The sequence below is a fragment of the Temnothorax americanus genome, unplaced genomic scaffold (assembly GCF_048541705.1).
Source record: "Temnothorax americanus isolate GAGA-0224 unplaced genomic scaffold, ASM4854170v1 Scaffold3, whole genome shotgun sequence".
NCBI classification, from domain to species: Eukaryota; Metazoa; Arthropoda; class Insecta; order Hymenoptera; family Formicidae; genus Temnothorax; species Temnothorax americanus.
Genome location: NW_027509442.1, coordinates 7,206,710 through 7,228,088, shown reverse-complemented (window position 1 = coordinate 7,228,088; position 21,379 = coordinate 7,206,710). Strand labels below are relative to the sequence as shown.

General features: G+C 36.8%; 3 protein-coding genes and 1 long non-coding RNA gene across 7 annotated transcripts; 2 read left to right on the top strand and 2 right to left on the bottom strand.

Moving 5' to 3' along the window:
• Positions 1-11: 11 nt before the first annotated feature.
• Positions 12-2,356, top strand: Mrpl3 (mitochondrial ribosomal protein L3). The gene is made up of 7 exons (XM_077411409.1): positions 12-200; positions 652-748; positions 855-1,094; positions 1,199-1,333; positions 1,412-1,572; positions 1,698-1,887; positions 2,074-2,356. Exons 1-7 carry the CDS (start codon positions 139-141, stop codon positions 2,311-2,313), a joined length of 1,125 nt encoding a protein of 374 aa, XP_077267535.1. The 5' UTR covers positions 12-138; the 3' UTR covers positions 2,314-2,356.
• On the bottom strand, positions 2,043-7,315 carry Kap-alpha3 (karyopherin alpha3). Its single transcript, XM_077411377.1, has 9 exons — positions 6,756-7,315; positions 5,680-5,782; positions 5,405-5,609; positions 4,918-5,078; positions 4,559-4,785; positions 3,907-4,272; positions 3,594-3,828; positions 3,370-3,461; positions 2,043-3,296 (listed from the first exon to the last, which is right to left on the bottom strand). Exons 1-9 carry the CDS (start codon positions 6,822-6,824, stop codon positions 3,210-3,212), a joined length of 1,545 nt encoding a protein of 514 aa, XP_077267503.1. The 5' UTR covers positions 6,825-7,315; the 3' UTR covers positions 2,043-3,209.
• Positions 7,316-8,564: 1,249 nt separating this feature from the next.
• On the bottom strand, positions 8,565-19,715 carry LOC143900275 (uncharacterized). 3 transcript variants are annotated; one of them, XR_013257744.1, is made up of 4 exons: positions 19,575-19,715; positions 17,677-17,828; positions 11,590-11,730; positions 8,565-8,718 (listed from the first exon to the last, which is right to left on the bottom strand). It is a non-coding gene; the product is annotated as an uncharacterized LOC143900275 (long non-coding RNA). The 3 variants fall into 3 exon arrangements; XR_013257745.1 differs by lacking the exon at positions 11,590-11,730; XR_013257743.1 differs by lacking the exon at positions 8,565-8,718 and having other exon boundaries at positions 9,302-11,730.
• Positions 11,862-21,260, top strand: LOC143900248 (high affinity nerve growth factor receptor). Of its 2 annotated transcripts, none has more exons than XM_077411362.1 (9): positions 11,862-13,164; positions 16,979-17,197; positions 17,436-17,530; positions 17,649-17,792; positions 18,061-18,223; positions 18,392-18,672; positions 18,950-19,123; positions 19,507-19,665; positions 19,753-21,260. In XM_077411362.1, the coding sequence occupies exons 1-9, from the start codon at positions 13,122-13,124 to the stop codon at positions 20,053-20,055; spliced, it is 1,581 nt and encodes a 526-aa protein (XP_077267488.1). In that variant the 5' UTR covers positions 11,862-13,121; the 3' UTR covers positions 20,056-21,260. The 2 variants fall into 2 exon arrangements, with proteins under 2 accessions (XP_077267488.1, XP_077267486.1); XM_077411360.1 differs by lacking the exon at positions 11,862-13,164 and adding an exon at positions 15,856-16,559.
• Positions 21,261-21,379: the final 119 nt, after the last annotated feature.

Below are 21,379 nucleotides of genomic sequence, written 5' to 3'. Positions count from 1 at the left end.
AAACGCGCGATTGGTCGACATTTCAATCTATAACCTATAATTCGTGCGTAAACCGTGTGTCTTCGGTTTGCCTTTTTAGGTTAGGTTATTTTATATCTGTAAATTTGGAAAAACAGTTGTGAGATTGATGCGCTAACAATGACATCGCTTCTAAAGACGATTAACGGACTTCAACTTTTTCACAAATGCCTAAAACAAAGGTATGCCGTCGATTTGTTGTCGTTTCGTAGCGCCTTTCCAGGACACAGAGTTGCTCCGCCTCACACGTGCGGAACTATTATTTAGACCCATGTATCTGACGTTTCATTGAAATTTGTATGAACTCTTTTAAAGTATCGTACGACACACACGAATTCTTATTATTAAACAAATAAGCAAAAACACCATTTTAAAGATGCAATCTTTCATCAATTGCCTTGATTTATTTCAAGCTTGCAATTATTATGATACAAAATTGATTAAGACGAGCAAATTGAATATACTAGATATACAAAGCAAAGAGTTTACTCAAGTATACTCACTAAACTGAACAAAATTAAGCGATAGAGATGAAATGTTTACTTATGTACATACTTCTATATAATATAACAAATAAATGTAGACTTATATATATATATAAATCTTCATAACAATTCGTATTTTTACTTGCAGTATCGACATGATATCCGTCCCAAAACGGGACACAAAAAGATATTTACCTAAACCTAGATACCGTCATCCAGAGTGGCTTCCAAAACAAGAACGTGTCGTACGTGATCAGTATACAAATAATTTATTCTTATTTACGTGATACTCAAGTACAGAGAATATGCATATATATGGTACAAAGTTTATATTTAAAAAAACTTTTGCAGTTGTACAATGAGCGGCTAACAGAAGATAATAAGCAGTTTCTTGACGAAGTGGTTCAAGATAAACATGGCTCGTCCACTATCGGATTTGGAATGAAACTTTCTCCATTGAAAATAGATCCGATCGAGCCTACCGTAGAGTGGAAGAAAGATATGCAACGTACTGGTTTAATTGCCAAGAAAATAGGGGTCTATCCGTTATGGTTGAAAAATGGAAAGAAGGTCACGTCGACGTTGCTTCAGGTAAATGGACCAGCTTTGATTTTTAATACACAAGCAACACCACTATTATTTTTATTTGAATATTCCCTATTATTCTGCAACTATAATTCTATGCTTTAATTCAGGTTGTCGATAACGAAGTGGTAAAATACATACCGCCGGAGAAATATTTTCCAATAAAAAGCCGTGTACTCACGAGACAAGTCAAAAAGAAACGCGGATGTCTCGTAGTAGGGGCAGAAAATATAGATCCGCAAATTGTACGTAATTGAAAAGTTACATCTAATAAATTTTCCTATTCTGATATGTAAAACTGACGGGTATCTTTTCGCACGTAGATTACTAAAGAATATTACGGTATTTTTAACGATGCTGGAGTTATGCCAAAACGTGTACTAAGGAGATTTATAATATCACCGGAAGCAGCATTACAACCAGGAACTCCTTTATTCGCCACACATTTTAAACCAGGGGAAGTCGTCGATATCCGTGCGAAAACGTAAATAATTTTGTATCTTGTTATATTGTACTACATGTGTTGCTTTACAAAAAAAAAAAACAGAATCGTATAAATTTAATATTAATCTTAACTTGCGAAAAGTTGAAACATGTGAATTCCATTAGGATTGATCGTGGATTCCAAGGTGTCATGAAACGATGGGGCTTTCATGGGATGCCTGCCAGTCACGGCGTGACCAAAACTCACAGACGACCTGGAAACATCGGGTCAGGTGGAACGAAAGCCCGAGTCATGCCTGGCACTAAAATGCCTGGACACATGGGTAATAGGTGGCGCGTTATCAGAGGTGTTCGAGTAAGTAAATTTATATCTCTAATAAAAGATATATATATATATATATATATTTAAAAAACAAGAAAAATCTTACATCTATCCTGAAATTTGAGATTTATGAAATTTACCATTCGTTTTTTTATAGGTTCATTTACTAATTTTTTTTTTTTTTTCCCCCCAATAATGTGATTGATGCTTTGTTTCTAGATTTTACGAATAAACACGAAGTATAACGTGATTTGGGTTCAGGGACATAATATACCTGGCGAAATCAATACTTATTGTTACATGTTTGATACAGTACTTCCTCTGAGGAAACATAAAACAGCGCCAAATTTCCCTACGTATCTACCAAGTATCACCGAAGAATCGCTTCCAGAGGAGCTGTATGCAGATGACATACACTCGTTTGTAGATCCCACGATAGAATTTAAAGAAGAATCTTAATTATATATATGTATAGTGTTAAATAAAAAAATGTATAATTGCAGATCAGGATTATTTACAAAGTTTACATACTTTTTTCAGATGATAGTTTATAATTAGAAGTTACATAGTAACCAAGAATTTTTTAGCCCAGGCACATTTAACTTCTAATTCCATTCTAATATAAATCGAAATAAAATTATCGAACGATAGTTGAAGTTGTGCCGAATTTTCGTTGAAATTTTATTGGTTGTCTGCTCCTTACAGAAATATCCACACTTATCAATTATGCTAGCAAAGAGTAGTCAATTGATTCATTTATTTAGTGGTCAATATCGTTATAAATTTAACATGCCTAAAATATACACGAATTATTTTATAAAAGTAATATCGCTAACCAAGACTCGTCCTGAGTTAGAGTGGAGAGCAGCATGATCAAGCACGATAGAAAGAGCCTTTTTTTCCATTAACTTAACACCTTACTGTGAAGTTATTCGACTTCTAGAATAATTTACTCACATGCGTTATGTAACTAGTTGCGCTTAGCTAAAGACTGCTAATACGCGTCTATCGTATATTATAAAAGAAAAAAGGTAACATACATGAGATAAGAAAAGGGAAAGAAAAAATCAAAGTCCACAGAGATGCTTAATTTGGTGGTTACCAACTCCTTCATTCCATAACCAGCTTTCGTCTTTTGCTTCATTCCGTCTTTCCGAATACGGAAAAGTCGATAAATCACACTGTATGTTTGTAAGAACAAACGCAATAATTCTTGATTCAGTAGCAGTAAATTCAGATTGCTATGCTTTCATTGGAGTAGGAAGGAGATGTAGAAATAGGAAGGAGAAAGCAAAATGACTCCGCGTCGGAGTTTGTCGGGGGACGGCACGATCGGATAAGAAGTGGAGACCCTCTCAGAATTTAAAACCTTCACTCGGGATACTCGTCGTCTGATCAAACTCGAAAGCTCCGTCGTGCGATGCCAATGGTGCGTCATCCGCCTGAAAATCAATTATATAATTATATGTAAGAATAAAATTCATATTAATGTTATTTAAAGGTATAATGCCTCACCTCTTCTGAAAAGTATTGCTCGATGATGTCATATGCTAGTTTGTATATATCTACATTTTCATGGTTTTGCAATGCCTCAATTTTATCCAAACCTTTAAATAAATAAAAATATATATATAAACACGTATGTACATTTATTTTATTGTTTTTACACTCTTCTTACATATATAAAAAAATGTAAGAAAAAACAAGTTCATTATATAAAATAAATAAAGCATATTTACCGGCACATTCCTCAATCATGTTTGCTAAGTCTTCAACTTGTGAGCCAGCAAGTTTAAGCATATTATGTATGCCGTCCAATACCACCTGTACAACTTGAGTATCTTTACAAGACAAAAGATCACAAAATGGGCCGATAACTCCCTCCTTTATAAGCCGTGACACTTGATCTCTATTACCGCTTATCGTAAGGTTACTAATGGCCCATGCCGCTTCCTTTTGTGTTTGAAATTCGCCCTATAAAAACAAAGCGTAAGTAATAAATATCGCATATGTAACAATATACATTTTATTTACATAAAACTGCATGCTTACCTTTGCTAAATTACGAATAATGAGTGGTAGAAGTTCTGCATCTATAACTGCTTGAACTTGAAATTGGTTACCGGCAGTAATATTTGAAAGAAACCAGACCGCTTCTTTACAAATTTTCTCTTTTGGATGAGTCAATAAATTGGGGAAATGCGAAAGAGCGTCACAATTTAAAACAGTTTGTGTTTGCTCATCCGTGCCAGTGACGATATTGCCAACTGCTCTGAGGGCAGCAGTTTGCACCTTAACTTCCTTGTGCGAAAGAAGAGGTATTAGACGGGGCACAACACCGCTGTCTATAACCATTTGAATTTGCTGGTTACCACCGTCAGTTAAATAACTCAAGGCCCATACAGTGTCAACAAGAATCTATTTAAAAAATTGTTGGAATTATTATAATTTTTATAATCAACTGAAAATAATTATATATTGATAAAAAATTTGCTCCATTATATTTAGAAGTAAATGCAATGGAAAAAGTTTTATGAAATTATTAACTTTTGCAGATTTTTTGAATTTATATAAAGATAAAAAAACATTAATTAAATTACTTCACTACAATTAAATCAAATGAAATAGATAACATTATATTAGCTCTTTCAGAATCTCTCTTCCAATATTAAATATTTTTATTTTTCTACATTTAAATACTTACATTAACATCATTATGATGAATAAGCATATTTAGAGCAGGTAAAATCTCCTTTATCGTTTGAACTGGCGGTGGTGGATCTTTATTCCTACATAAGTTAACGATAACCCATGTTACATTACGTAGAAATGTAATAGGTATATCTGGTTTAATAAATGTTAGCAGTGGCTTTACAACACCAAGATTAATAACATAATCTCTAGGTGCTGGACCATCCCCAATAATGTTACCTATAAACAAAAATGTATGCACATTTTTATATAATATTTTAAAATATAAAAAATGTATTTGACAATATGTTCCAAATCTCTATACATATCCTATAATTTAAACAATACGTTTTTTATAATTAGATGTTTTACCTAAGGCCCATACTGCTTGTTCACATACATTCTGCTGACTCGAGAGTAACAAATGCAAGAACAGTGGCACAGCACCAGCGGCAACTACAGCTTGCGTTTGCGCCGATGTTCCACTTGCAATATTTGTTAAAGCCCAGGCTGCTTCAAATTGCAATGATGGACTAAAACATTACATTAGTAAAATAGTCATGTAAACGTCCCACGCAGTCACATAGATAAATAGAGCTTGATACGTGATTTATAGAAAAAATATTTTCAAAATTATGACAAATTCCACACAAACTGTAACAAATAATAAAGATATAAAATCAAATTAAGGAAAATTCCGTTAAACAGTCAAGACTAGATTTTGGTTGCCTAAAAATATTATTCGCGTGAATTTTACGTGCAATTCTTCGTCTTGGTATAAATTTAATAAAAATATGATAAAAATATTCAAAAACAAACTCGCATATGCGTATACACTTTCAAAAAAAAAATTTCTCACTTGTTATGTTGTTCAAGACAGCGAACCAAGATTGGTAAAATACCGCTATCTATCAATGGATCAATGGGTGGATTACGATCGGATGATAATAATTTCCTTGCTGATTGTACGGCTTGCAATTGTATCGTTGGATCTGCGCTACCTGCCTTTGCTACCAACTCTACCAAATTGATTTTTGCAAGCTGTTTATCAATGTCATCCTCATCTATTTGGAAAAACAATATACATTAATACTGCAATGTTTCAACATTTATGTTCACATTTAGATGTGTTACCTGTTGAATCCGTGATAGGTACATTTCTTCTTTTTTGTAAAGTTTCTTCTCGCTTATTTTTACGTAATTCCACCGTCACTTCGTTACGTCTTCTTCTCATTTCCTATAAACATTAGTTTTAAGATATACAATCGTAACGTATCTACAGAGTTATATCCCTCATAATAACCAATCTTTCTTTATCAATTTATTTAAAAATTTTTTTACAACTTAGAAGCACATAAAAATGTTTTCTCAACCTTTTTTTCCAAATTAAACATTTTATTCTTAAATTGTAATCATATCTCATCCATAATGATATATATTTAATTATAAAATTGTGTTATAAAATTTCATTAATTAAGGCAAATAAAAAAGCCAAGTTTACTTTAATTCAAATCGATATGATAAATAATTCATATTAATTGTGGTGCTTTGCGTACTTGCAGCACACGGTAAAAATATTTGTAGTCAAAATATTCTTACGCGTGATTCAATATAAATATGTACAAAAACTTATATAGCTGCATATTGACCTCTTATAGATAAGCAAATGTTGAGAATACAAAGGTACATAACCCGGTAAAATCTTAATAAAAATGATATTGCAAAATTAGTACGATACATAACGATTACGCATAATCGTACAGTAATTTCAACGTAATTATGAAACGGCCAGCAACCCAATAAATTATAAAAGAAGCAACAAGTAGAACAAGAGAGGAGACAAGAGACGATAGATTAAGGGGGAAAAAAAGTAAAAGGGAAGGAAAAGGAAGGAAAGTGAAGGGACAAAACAGCAATGGGAGAGAAGTATGGAGAACGTAAAAGAAAGAACGGACGTGTGTGTGCGCGAGAGGGATAAGAGGAGGAGAGGAATACGGAAGGAAAAGGGACAGGGAGAAATCGGGAGGAAAACGGAGCACAGAGGCTCGCAAACGTGCAAACTCCACGCGCGAGAGTCGCGAGAGGGGGGGGGGAAATGGCATCGAGCAGGGCGGCCGAACGTGGGAGCGTCTCGGCTCTCCCACGGATAATTTCGATCGCGCGAGAAACTCCATTGTCACCCGGTCGGGTGGCGACGACGATACACTCACCTCCTGGTCCTTGCCTTTGTTCTTAAACCCCATCATTCGGGTCTTATTTAGCATTGCCTCGGCCGCCATTTTTTCGATAACCAATTCTCGTGCTCGCGTAGGGATCAATGTGCGCCGGCACGCGGCTCGCGGCTCCCGTGTCCCCGTCTACGTTTACGTTGTCCACGTGAATGTAACGTTCGCGTAGTCGCGCGAACTCTCCAACTCCCGTTCCTCCCGGTGGTGTGCCTCGTCTCTCGCTACGATATACCTGCGATCCCTGCGACCTATTCCAGCCAGCCTACATCGACAGCTGCGTTCCGCGCCGACACGGGTTCTCACTTCTCACTCGGTGCGGTGTACGCAACATTCGATCGCGTAACAATTGCCGTCGTTCGCACCGTCTTGGATCTCCCGTGACTCGGCGCGCGCTACCTTCTCAGCTATTCCCTGTCTTTTTTTCCCCACGATCGGGATATCAAACTGCAACGAAGCGAGCAGGCCGAGGCCGAGCGAAGAACGGAACAGACCACAGACCACGACCACGGACCACGACGGACGTTTTTCCCAGCGCGTTCCCAAAAGAGCGCGAAGAGAGACGTCGGTGTCGTCGGTGATCGTCACGAAAACGAGGACGGCGCGTTCCGAAACGCTATACGTCTATCGTCTATCGCGCTCCACTGCCTGGACCCGTTTACATGAATGTCGCGGGGACTGCAACCTAGAAAAATTGACCAATCGCATGGCTGCACAGAGCGCAATAGCGCATTGTCGCTGTTCTTTTTGCATTACTGCACATAGACTCGTAACTAAAAAGTAAAAAATGAACAAAAAATGGATTTTTATTATTATATACTTTAATTCAATAAATCCTATATTATTTAAGAAAATATATAATAAATAATTTGTATAAGATTATTCATTCGCAGTGTCGACTTGTATCGCTTACTGGAAAGCTCCCTATATATATATATATATATATATATATATATATATATATATAATAAGTACTTTTATTTATTTACGCAAAAAGATTTTTATTAAAAATTTAATTTTATAAATTAAATACTATTCTTTTAAAAAAAAACACGATGAAAATTTTAAAATCAAAAAATGTTATGTTTTTGTCGCGTTCAGTTTAATCAAAATTTTGTATAAAAGTGAAAAATTACAATATGCATTATAATATATCTATACGTATTGCATATATTTATCGACAGATTTTTATCACTATGGCTATCGGCTCTTACATGTAAAGCGCTATTTTTGGTCTCACGTGGAAATATATAGCGTGACTTCTTAATTATTCGTTAAATATACGAACAAATAATATATACTTATTATTATACATGTTTGCGGAATAACGCTGTATTGAGAAGAAAATTATGAAACAGACTGAAATTAGACAAAAACCATACGAGAAGATGACCAAAGTGTGAACAAATAATCTTAGATAATAATTCTAATCTAAAATGCTTTAATTATTAATTTTGTGTAATAAAAAAAATTTTTTTCCGCTTTATATAGCAAATAATAAAATATTTTTAGTCATGAAGTCTTTATCCAAATTTTCCCAAGCACATTATCACGAATGTACGATATCGCATATCGGATGTACCCTTCGGGGAACCTCTCGCGTTTTTATCTTTCATAGACTTCCCGTAAAAAAGGCACTTTCCGCCGCTTTCCGATTCCGCGTAGCATATTGTTCCGAGATACGTATATAAGTTGTCCCCAGTTGTTCCTCGTCATTTAAGAATCACCCATCTCGCGTGGAAACACAAACATCTCCGCTCTTCGTGCCCGCGCCGCTTTATTTTTTTAGACCAAAGACCAACCTCTTACGGCCGCCATCTGCACGCATGCCGACTTTATGTCGCTCGGCTGCCAAACGCGAGTGACAATCCGCAACGTTCGACGGGTGTAAACCACCCTGCGGAACAACTCACCCTTCTTCCGATATGATTTCAGACGACACCCTCTCCTATAAAAAAAAATAAAAAATTTTCATGTACCGCATGTAACTCTGAAACTGTTATAGATTTTATCTCGTATAAAATTCTGAAGAAATTTATTCTGAAGATGCTTAATTTAATCGCAAAATCTCGGATACTTCAGATTATCTGAAATAATAAGATACGACATATTTTTGGATAATTGCGTTAATCACATAAGAAAAAGTATATACTATTAAATTATAACAGAATTCATTTTTCGGAAAATTTGTGAAGTAATTATCGCATAGATAAAATCCCATATATTTCGGTAAAAAATTTTTCTATATAAAAATATATAAAATATGAAATTATATATAAAATATATATTTTCTCTCTCTTACATATAATCTCTGTCCATATATGTAGAAAAATAACTGGAAATATTTAAAAAATTACTGGAAATAATTAAAAAATAATTGGAAAAATAACTGCATTATTTTTTTACAAAAACTAAAATCGTGATTGGATTATACAATATTCTATATTGTATAAACATATGTAATTATTTTATATACGATTGTCACATTTATATATGATTATACACGGACAATTTTTCTAGTTTCCTCAACTTTTAATTTTTATTAAAAAAAAATAATAATAAAAATTATCTTTTTAATTATTTCTTTCTATTATTTTCCCCCCTGTACATAACTACATACAAACAGAGAATATACAAGAGAAAGAAAACATCTATATATTTTATCTATATATAATTCTATCTATTTATATCATGTTTTTATACAAACGATTTTTTACCGAAATTTTTCTTGCCACGTAATAAGTAATATCTCATCGGTTGCGGGATCATTATTAATGAGAATGCAGGTGTATCATTCCTCTGTTTAAAAACCATTTGTCTCCCGTAGAAAAGCCGCACAATCACCGAAATAAACTGTATTAATTCAGCATCGGGACAAAAATATAGGGCGTTAGCTTTTGTCAAACAGGTCTGACGTATATGGCGCGTGAAAATGCTTCGAGGAAGAAGAAGTAGAAGAAGAAGAAGAAGAGCGGCGCTATTCTTGCGTCCAGGTGTGAGCTTGTAACGCCAATGTAAATATACAACACTTACGCCATTCCGACGGAGGCTCTTCGGAAACTCTTAACGTATCTCCCTCCCTCTCCCCCTATCCCTGTCTCGCATTTCCCGCCTCACTTTTGTGTTTCGACTCGTTTCTCGCCTACTTGGTATATACGTGTTTTGATCTTCGGGAACTATAAACCGCCCGCTTTATTAACGATCCCCTGGATCGCGGATCCCGGACGTTGAACGGGACGCTCTCGACGTGATCGGGAGGGACATCAATCGTACGCTAATATACGCGAATGGCAATATCCTTCAAAATTATTTCGGGCCGGATCTCGCTATGCCTGTACTGACAGAAACGGCCTTTCATCAGCCGTCGCCGTTCACGAAGGGAAAGAAATAAACTCCCGCTTGTGCGCTTCGCAAGGAAAAAAAATGGACAAATTAGAAAATAAAATATAAAATTTGGCAGTTTTAGATTTCTCCTCTTTGTATTCGAAATATATATTAACACAACCACAAAGTATCGTGATTTTAAAGTAGGTACGCAAATACAGAGAAATTCGCTTTAGTTTATCTCAAATATTAAACGGTCTGTTGTGCGGGTGCAGATTTCTTCTCAATTGTCAGCTCGAAGTATTTTAAAAAATGCATTGTATTTTAAAAAAAGGTAAAAAAAGTCGCCAAATGCGCGCGCCAGTGTGAAAAACTGTTAATTATTGAAAATCTTGTACAAAATTGTTTTAACATATCAAATCAAACATATAAAATAATTGTGCACTGCAACACAAATGGTGTTGATTTCCGTAAGAATGTTTAGGTGAATAATAAAGTGTCGTTTAACATTTCCTATTTTTTTTAATGTTAAAAATATTTTTCAAAAAAGTGTTTAAATTAGAAAATTGCGCCGAATAAAAAGAGAAATTATGTGATAAAAGTTTTAAAAAATTATTTTTAAACTCGTCAAGATAATAGAAGATATTTAAATGATATAGTATTTATTTCTTCCCAATTGTTAGCTCGAGATATCGAGCAACGTACGTTAATTACGTTGATAACTGATTTCTGACAAGTTTCGGTACTCGAGCACGCGTGTGTACTGCAGATCTACGCGTTCATCGGGACACGGGCAGGCACACATTGAGAATACACATGACTTTCTGTACGGATTCGTGTTCTCGAGTCGACTTGTTTATCACGATCGGAAGCTGAAAAGTCGGGTTGTTCGCCAAGAAGGAGTGGGAGGTGGCAGTTCGTTAGGCAATAGTGTATCAAGCTGATCGCGATAGCGAATATTAAATTTATTTATCTTCTCAAGTTAAATATATAGCATGGTTATATAATGCGCCGACTGGTAACAAAAAAAAAAGTTAAAAAAATCGATTTTTCACGTCCTTTTAATTAAACTGTCCGATTGCAAAGAGTCACCGTTTCTCATCGAGAATTTAATTCGTCATTTAAAACGGAACGGAAACGCAATGGTCAAAACAAAAATAAATAAAACTTCAAGATCGTTACTTAATGATTGACTTGCCGACGTAAGCAAATTAGATTGTTCGCGATCAAGTTATAAATCAAAAGATTACTCCACATTCTGACGGTTCTGATTACAAAACGATGATTCGATTCTCATTTCATTCAGCTGCCACGAATGCACTATACATTTCGAATTTAGAAAAAAAAAAGTAATTAGATGGAATATCTGTGTGACGTGTGTTTTCTTCGATTGAGAATAAATAAACGATAAGCAGTCGCGATAGCGTCAGCGTGTTACAGACAACGCGTATTGATATGACGCGCGTATTCGCATCTGCACAGACGAATTAATTACCCATCTCCAGATAAAATAACCCAATATCTTCCCAGGAAAATCGCTGTCTTAAAACAACCAACAGCTAATTTCGACGAATCGCCAAGATTGCCTCGAAGCAACGTCCATTTTTTTCGGCTGTTGTCTCTCGCACGTTGAGCACTGTAAAATATTAAAATATGAAATTTAAATGAATACCTTGATTTAAATAACATTTTGCTACTTTTAACTATCATGTGTGTCAAAATTCATTATTTTAACACAAAACGATATTATTTTAACTTGACTAGTTTAGTTAAATTAACGAATATTGAGTAGAGGAGCAGCAGGTGCGGCAACCTTTTAGAAATGGTTAAAAATTACTCAAATTGAATATAATTTGACCACTACGAATTTAACAAGGAGGAGGTCACCGAAACAACCTCTATATCTTCACGGCATAAACTTCTGTCATTTTTCGTAACATACGGCAATGATATTCACGCGAACGCGTAGGTGGACGGTTTGGAACGTGTCAGGTGCGAGCCGCGTGACGGGGGGAGGAGGAGGAGGAAGAGGAGGAGGAGGAGGACGAAGACGCACCCTTCTTTAAGAAATTCGGAGGCTTAAGATGAACCACCGTCTCTCTCTCCGATAGCGTAGGTCGGACCGACAAGACGATGATGAACCGAGTTAAAATCTCGCGTAAATCCCGATCGCGCGTGCATGTGTGCGTGATGCGCTTTACGCGCTCACACGCGAGCTCCGTGCGCGCGTAGCGCAAAGCGAGGGAGTCTCGAAGGCGGTTCGCGGTTCTTCGTTCTTCAGTTTCGGTTAAGCGTTCATCGAAGAGAGAATACATCTCACTCGCCGTCGCCCGGCCTCCACCTACGCCGTTTAACCCGTTCGAGGCCAGGCCGGGTGTCGCGCCGAGGTTTCGGCTTCCGGCTCAAGGCTTATTCGGCACCCACCCACGCCCCGTCCGCCGTTCCTATACCTACGGAAAGAGTGCTCGAAAGAACTTCCGTTCTCCAAAACAATATGACCCGCCGTCACTTCGCGACCGATCTCGGCCAGGATCACGGGAAAAAGCCGACGACGGAAGTCCGCGGAGGAATTTGAGACACGGATGTACGCGAATTCAGATCGGGAATGTAGAGAAAAAACGAAAATGCGAAGATTAGTCGATATCTTATTATGTGTCACGTGATGGCGCGTATGATGTAAGGCGAAGTAAGAAAGATAGAGAGGAGATGCGAGAAACGTGATTTGTCATATCGTCGCGACTATCGTCTCTCCACGGCAGTTTCTCGGATTTTTTTTTTTTTTTTTTTTTTTTAATAAGACCTTGGTCCATGGATATCGAGGTTCGACGTGACGTTTATAGGGGCGGCAATACCTCTCTCGCCAAAGTAATGCCGATGCAATTAGCACGTCGATGGTAATTGCCGCTTCGTAGCAAAGGAGAGAGAGTGCAAAGTGCGGCAAACGAGTGCGAGGAATTATTTTCTCCGACCGGCGAGGGTGGTTTCGTCGTTCACTTGCACAGACGCACACGATATATCGGAAGAAGAATGCCGAGGAAAAGAGGCCTCTCCTTTACAAAAATGCGAACAGGTAAGATGCGCGCAAATTTCGCACAGGCAGATAATCTGTCATGTTTTACCGCATTAAATTTGGACACGTTTTCCTTGCCAATCCGATATATAAATGTCTTTTTCTACAAAAATATTAAGACATTAAAAATGTAATTTTCATTAATATGAGAAACAGGAATTATAATGCGTTATATATCTGATGCGGAAAAAATTATGCAATTCTTTTTTTTTTTTTTTTTTTTTTAGAAAAATATATTTTTTATAAACAATTTTTATTGTTGTATATTTTCTGTGTGCAATTAAATGCTTATAAAGATTTGAAAGTTTGTTTTGACATACGCGTTTGCTTACGTTGGAGAAATCCTGAAAGCTTCTTTTGAGGAATCTGAATACACACGGTAGCTTGTTCCGCGTCTCGTTGAGTTAATAGATTCGTGGAACAAGAGTCATCTAATATGTATCGAATTCAATTAGGCCCGTTGCGTAAAGTACCAAGAATCTACTATAATCAGTGAAAACGATACACGTAATTACTTCACAAATTGTGTATTCGACGTTGCAGTTATTATTTATAAACCGTTAAACCGATAAGAATTACATTAACGTTTCGTGAAATAATGCTACTTCAGACAATTTTCGGTTGGTATATTTATATATGTTTCTATTTCTATTTTATCGCAAATTTTGCTTGCATAGCGCATTACTAATGTTCAAATGTTTTAGCTTGTGTTAGATAAGAAATAGAGTGACTACGATATTCTAGGAATAAATTAAGCGATTTAATGACGAATCGGTATAATCATATCTGCGTATAATGACCTAGAAATATTTATTTCTGCTCAATATTCTATAAGAATTTAGAAAATTTGGAGTATTTATAAAATTACCTAAATAATAAATTAAAATAACGTTTTATGTAAATTTATAACTTGCGACGAGTCTCGTAAATACTAATGTTCAAAAATTGTACGATTAGCAATTAACAATATAGGGCAATTATATTTATTTGCGATAAAGCATCTTACGTTACTTATTAACATATAATCCTATCTATACGTCACAATGCTAATTTAAATGTATTGTATGTATTACTCTGTATTGTATTTTTTGTGTAAATATATATTTATCTTTATACGAAAAAAAACATAAAGAAACTAGAGAAACGTTTATCTACTATTTATCTACCATTTTTTATCTTGCTTAAACTAAATTTATCTCTTTCCTTCGACAAATGTTCCTCTGGGAAGAAATTAGAAACCAACCCTGTTTTTGCCCTTTGCTGTTATCTTCAATATCGGGCGCACTTTCGACCTTTCGATAAGTCCGATTCGAGATAAAAACCACACTTGTCGCGTTCACAGTGTTAAAGATAATATATCGCACTAATCGACAAATTTTTATAATTACATTACATATGTAATGCCGCGAGAAAAAGACAAACATTTTATATTTTTATAAACTTGGTATTAAATCATCGCAAACACACATACGCAGTAAAGATTGGTAGTGCAGTGTAATAACGAATGTAAATAGAGCAAAACTTGAATCTTTATTTAATTCAAAGTTCGCGTTTCAACGAAATTTTGCCTTAATTATAAAACAGACTCGTGCAATTACCAAGACAAGATTATGAATAAATGTAGAAAATAAGAAGCTTTCGCGATTTCTCCTCGATATTTCTCCATAGGAAGTTTAAAGTTAAATAAGGAATCTCTGTCGTTTCATATACTGATTGCAGATTCCATTCTGTATATATTTATGTGTATCTATATATTGTTTGACGAGCGCCCCACGATATATTCACCGATCTCTTTCGGTCCCTTCACGAATCGCACGTTTAGGCAGGATGAGGCGTCCGCACGTATAATGCCTCTATTGTAGTCTGTACGCCTAAAGCTTGGATTTGTGCAAATAAACGCGTGCCTCACCGCACGTGCATTGAAATTTCCAAATTTACCATTAACCATAACATTTAAAAGACAATATATAGATTTCAATTAGGATCGAATGTCATTACAATCTGTTACTGTTTCTATTGAGACAACAGCACCCGTCAGCTTGGCTACTATAGGCTGTTGCTACAGCGAAGTAGCTTAACATAGTCGAGAATTCGAATTGAGAATCTACACGTCTGAATTTTAAATGATAGTACTCCTTGCAATTTCAGAGCGATTATTTCTTAAGCCAAACGGGCAACGACGACTCTATAAACAGTATAAACCAATTATAAAATAAAACACCTCTTTTTGCACATTGAGCTTCTAGAGTACAACCGAAAACAACTTATTGCAATTCGTACAAAAAAATTTACATAAATCTCCTTTTCGTACAAATTTTAATTCAAAGCTCATTTATCGAGACACTTTATAATAAATTGCAGAAAAGCAACTATAATACTGGCTTTCCTTAAAAGTTTTCTTCAATGATAAAGACCAAATATTTATCAGAGAGCGTCATTAAGATTAGTTAATTGGTAAACAAATTAATCGAGTCGAATTCTTACAAAACTGACGGAGTTACGCGAATCATTTGGCGTTATATCATAATTACTGGACGCAAGGCGTAAACTAAAATAATTCTCTCCGCGAGCTTTGCCACGCGATACTCGTGCTATCGAGGGTCAGCCGGCGGAGCCAATAGCGGTTTTCTATGCCGCGTATACGATGGCAAAGAGCAGAGGTCAGTAATAAAATGTAGCGTACATGCGAAAATCACGATGTCTGCGGCGGCATAATTGATTGTGCTGGACGGTATCGAAGCGAGTATTAATCCTCGATAAATTGCAAAACTCGTCCGCGGGATCCTCCGGGAGGCAACGCGGCGGGCCCTTCTCTCGAGAGATGGTCAAACGAGATGGTCGTTCGTCTCGAACGCGGTCGCATCGCGCTTTCGCGACGAAGGAGAGATCCGTCTTCTCCCTCCTTGCATCTTCGTCCCAAGGCTGACGCGACGAATCGTTAACTCGTTTATGTTACATCTTACGTTATACTTCGAATAACGAACCGTGCCGTGCGCGGCGGCGGCGTCGTCGAGAGCACGGCAAGATCGATCTCGCGCCGAGAAACGGTCGATCTCGTAAATGCGGGAAATCTCGTAATGGAGATACTTCGGCGCGGGCACGGAATACGGGGCGATAATAGGTACACATAGCGAGACTCGTTGTCGGGGAGCGCTGACCGCAGAGATAACGCTTTGACCCGTTACAAGCTCCAAGAGCTACCAAATGAATGCCTTCACTGTCTCTATCTTCCTGTGCCCAATCCAAATATGCGGCCCTTTTTCTTCCCTGGCCGCCCTTTACGGGCCGTTTGCGACGGTCCCGCGGATCTGCGACGGCGATCTCTTTTGCTTCCCGGCACGACCGCCACCGCGGCGACGGCAACGGTCGATCCACCACGTTCCCCGTAGAGAAACGTTTGTTCCTATACATTAAATTACATTTTAAAATATAATAATATATCTTTCATCTTTTTATACGTTTTATCTCAATGCGAGCCATTCGAAGCTGGAGGCTTCGACGCAAATATCGAGTTTTTGTTTAAAAATGGATTTTCTGTGTTGACATGTTCATTTATAGTCATTTCGTTAAATAAAGAGACTGTAGAGATACTCAATTCTGTTAACAATTGGCTCAATACACAATTTTTTGCTTCAAGAGCGACGTGAAGATATTATCTTCTCAACGTAATTAAATTATATTTTAACTATCTTGTTAATATTTTAATTCTTTAATATTTTATAATATAGCTTCAGGCTTCTGAAAATACAGATCCGCCACTGTGGCACTGAAGGAGAGCATAAGATCTAAAGAACAAATGGTCTTCTTATTGCAGATTTATCAGTGACGGCTTCCAATCAACGTCAGCCAGATGTAATAGTGCAATTGCCCCCGGACTACGGGGGCTCCGAGATCAAAGCGTGCAAGGATCATCCGCAAATTTGCGGAAAAGAAGCGGCCTGTTATCCCTTCCCGGATAACACGTCGAAATGCGTGTGTCCTCACGACTTGTCGCTGCCAACATCGGATTTACGATGTCCGAATCGTCTAATCGGTAAAGCTACTCGACTACTCTTTTATAAGAAGTTTTACTACGGGAGATGAGCAATTTTAGATAAATATAAAAATAGCTCGCCACAGTGATTAGCGATTGAAAAGTCGAGAGTGACTTAGAGATATGATGATTAATTAATATACAGAAACCTAGTCGGTAGCAAAAATTATTGCGATAAAGATCAAATCAGCTAGCATTTACAATTAATATGACGTGATGTAATAAAATAATTTTTTAGTTTCTCTAACGCCTCGTCCTATACACAACATAATGATACCTCCAAGCGGGAACAACAGCACAAATAGCACGAACGCGCTTCCGGAAGCTGAGCAGGTATATTTACTGCTTGCCAGAATTGAAGTTTTACATAAATTTCGATAGCTGGAATAAGTGCCATTGTTTATACGAGCTACTTACAAGCGTAATGAATTATTTAAAATCGACGCGACAGGTATTAGAGGGATTGAAATACAAGGTACCTGAAATCATAGGAGTAGCTGTTGCTTTCGTCGCGGTAATTGTACTCTTACTGAGCGTCGTGTACGGCGTGAGAAGACGGAGTTACAGCATCAAGTCGCAAAGAAGCCCACTAGACGTAAGTTGCCGTATCCTTCGTCGAAACGTGTTCATCCTGAAATGCATAAACAGCGCTGTACACATTTGCATTGTATTTTTCATGCGTTCTTCTGGGAAAATTTTGCCTCTTTCTAAACACAACTTATGCTATACTTTTAAACTCTATATATTTTAAAAGTAAATTTATCTCGAACTTATTTTTCTATTATCTTAATAGGAGGATTCTTTCAATAATTGCATATTATTACTTATTTGAAATAATTATCTTGTTCGTCACATTTTATCAGGGAACGCCAATAAACCTGAAGAAGGGACTATTATTAGCGCACAAGTACACGTCTAATCCTCAATATTTCACCTGCACGTCTCCGGGAGTTCCGATAATACAACGTGAAAGTCTTATATTCCTGCACGACATCGGCGAAGGATGTTTCGGAAAGGTTTACAAAGGTAAAATTATATTTTGTATAGATAAAAATAAAATTAATCAAGGGACAGTTTATCGATTCTTTTCTCCCGAAGTCAAAATTAGCAAGCTACAATACTACGAAATAAATTTCTCATACTTTTTTAATTTACTCGTTTTATATTACGTTAGATCTTTCAAAAATTTTACAGGCGAGTGGTACAACGGAGATATGAAGGAAATTGTCGCTATAAAAGTCCTGAAGGACACCGCCACGCCCGAAACCGAGCAGGACTTTATGCGCGAAGTGGACATCATGTCCACGTTCAGCCACGCGAACATTCTATCCCTGAAGGGCATGGTACTACGAGACGCGACGAACAATCCGTGGATGGTGTTCGAGTATATGCCGTACGGTGACCTCGCCGAGGTCCTACGGGCGAACTCCTTGCAGTTCGGATCGTCGAAATCTGGACTGCAACCATTAACGAAGGTATCGCGTATCACAGCCGATAATTAGTTAGGAAAATTTTGCGATAACGTTTCAGAATATATACGCGGTGAAGTTTCGCGTTCAATCGCGAGTCGTCATATAAATTCTCGTGAATTGTGATTCATTGTGCGCGCGCGAGTTTGCGTGACATTAAGTTAGCGTTTCTCCCATCCGAAACGCGGCATTGCGTCTTTATATTATCACTCGTGTAACGTTATTCTAGCGAAATTTTTTATCGGTAGAAACAACTCGAGAATGACGTGTCATTTGTTTATAGGACTCATTATACTGGATCTCGATTCAAATTGCGGCCGGCATGACGTATCTGTCGGCGCAAAGATTCGTGCATCGTGATCTAGCGTGTCGAAACTGTCTGGTGGGCTCAGGCTTAGCGGTGAAAATCGCCGATTTCGGCATGTCGCGAGATATTTACACTTGCGACTATTACAAGGTGAATATTTTTTTAAATAAATTAGTATCCATTTTGAGAGAAGAGATTTCGTATATATATTATAATTCACTCTTCTCAGTTTCTTTGACATGGATGTTATTAATTATTAATAGTGATGGGATTAAATATCTTACAAATAGATTCAAACCTTCTATCAGTACCTCGAAAAACAAGAGTATTTTATTTCTAATAGTAAGTCGACTCGAACCTGGATCAAATGTTCAAATATTTTCTGAGTACTCTACTAGAAATTTAATGTGTATATACTTATACACACACAAATCTCTCTCTCTCTCTCTCTCTCTCTCTCTCTCTCTCTCTCTCTCTCTCTCTCTCTTCATTACACTTTTACATAATAATTATAATTAACGTGACTTCTTCAGATTGGAGGATCGCGTCTGTTGCCAGTACGATGGATGTCACCGGAAAGCGTGGTGTACGGACGATTTACCTTAGAGACCGACGTATGGAGTTTCGGCGTTGTCCTTTGGGAAGTTTACTCATTCGGAAAGCAGCCGTATTATGGATTCAGTAACGAGGAGGTCAGACGTGCAGCATACGCCAATATTTCTCTCTTTTTATCAGTTCGCCCGGAGACTTCGAACGTGTTTCTTCGACGATTGTTCCAGGTCGTGAAACTCATACTTCAAGGAACGATGCTTGTCCCGCCGGACGAGTGCCCGCCCATCGTTTGCCAATTAATGCACGATTGTTGGAAACTCGAGCCACGGGAACGAATCAAGTTTCCCGACATTCTGGAGAGGCTGGAAAAGACGCAGGCCGAGCTGACCCGGCAAGGGACGCTGCCCAGACCGCCGCAAGGCCCGGTGCTGCTGCGTACCCCGGACGTTTTGGATCCGGACGGCTATTTGCTTCCGGCACCTGCGATCCCTCGCGAGTATCTGCAGGCTCTTCCAGTTCTGTCTGACTGATACATTCGTAACAGTGAAAGAACTTTTGAATTTCAACCTCGAAAAGTTGCTCCGAGCGCGATATGCGTGAGGGATAAAACGAGAAAGTGTGAAGCCTATCGAACACCTGTGAAGTGACAATAAAAATCAGTAATATTCTCTGGTCGTGAAGTGCACAGCTTACTCTATTACTGTCTATACCACAAAATTGAGTTAAAAGTATAAAGCACATAGTCCTCGTCACTATTATCTGGCGGAATAATAAAAGCATAGCATCGCTATGTCCAGCGTCTATATATAAATATATAAATAGACTAAATTTTTAAGTTCCTTCGACAAGTTTGAAATCGATTTTTACAGTTTCTCAAATTTCAAATATATATTTATAATTAAACACGATTAAAATTCTCTATATTAAATTTTTTAGTCAATTTTTTTTACTTGATTTTTCTGCAGGCATTTTTGCTAAGATTAATTTCTAATTAATCGAAAAATTTTTACGGTAATTCGACTCATTTGAGATCTATGCGGAGAAAATTTTTACAATAAAAAAATGTAGGTCATAATCCATCCAACATCTACGACGTAGACGATGTTATACATTACAATTCAATCAAAATATTAAACTAATGTGTAAATTGATTTTACATTCTTTTTTTACCGGCTAAGTAACTGGTTAATCGTTAACAAAGTGAAAGCCCTAATCCATGGTACAAATGAATAATTATAGCACACGGATTCCCGCCGCGTAATAATCATCATTGAATCATCAAAAAATATAAATTATGTGTTACATATAAAGAATGTATACGAAAGCTTGAAATATCAATGCTTTCAAATGCACGTCCACAAGATAGTATTAATGTCATTTTTACGATAGAATTAACTATTTCATTAATGTTTCTAAAGCGTAATATCAATATTAAAGATAATAAATAAGTAGAATAAAGTGATGATAAAAAGTAACCGTTAAGATCAAACTAATGAAATCATATATATTGCGCTTATTGAGCACAACGATACATGTAAAATTTTTTATTACTCGGGATTTTATATATCGATATATATATATCTCCTTTTGCGAAATCTATAAAGTAGCTACTGAGAAATGTAAATAGAAAGTATTCTCGATAGTTTTACGTAAAAGTCTATTTCTAGTGTATGATAATTATAAATAGTAATAGTATTGTAAAAATGATTTTTATTAAAAAATTTACACTTCGTGCACACACACAACGTATTAAATACTTTTTTCAATACACATATTCACGTGAAGATAGGTCACGCGATTTATATCCCATTTCTCATAAAGTAGAACAGTCTACTCGCTACTGCGTTAACAAGA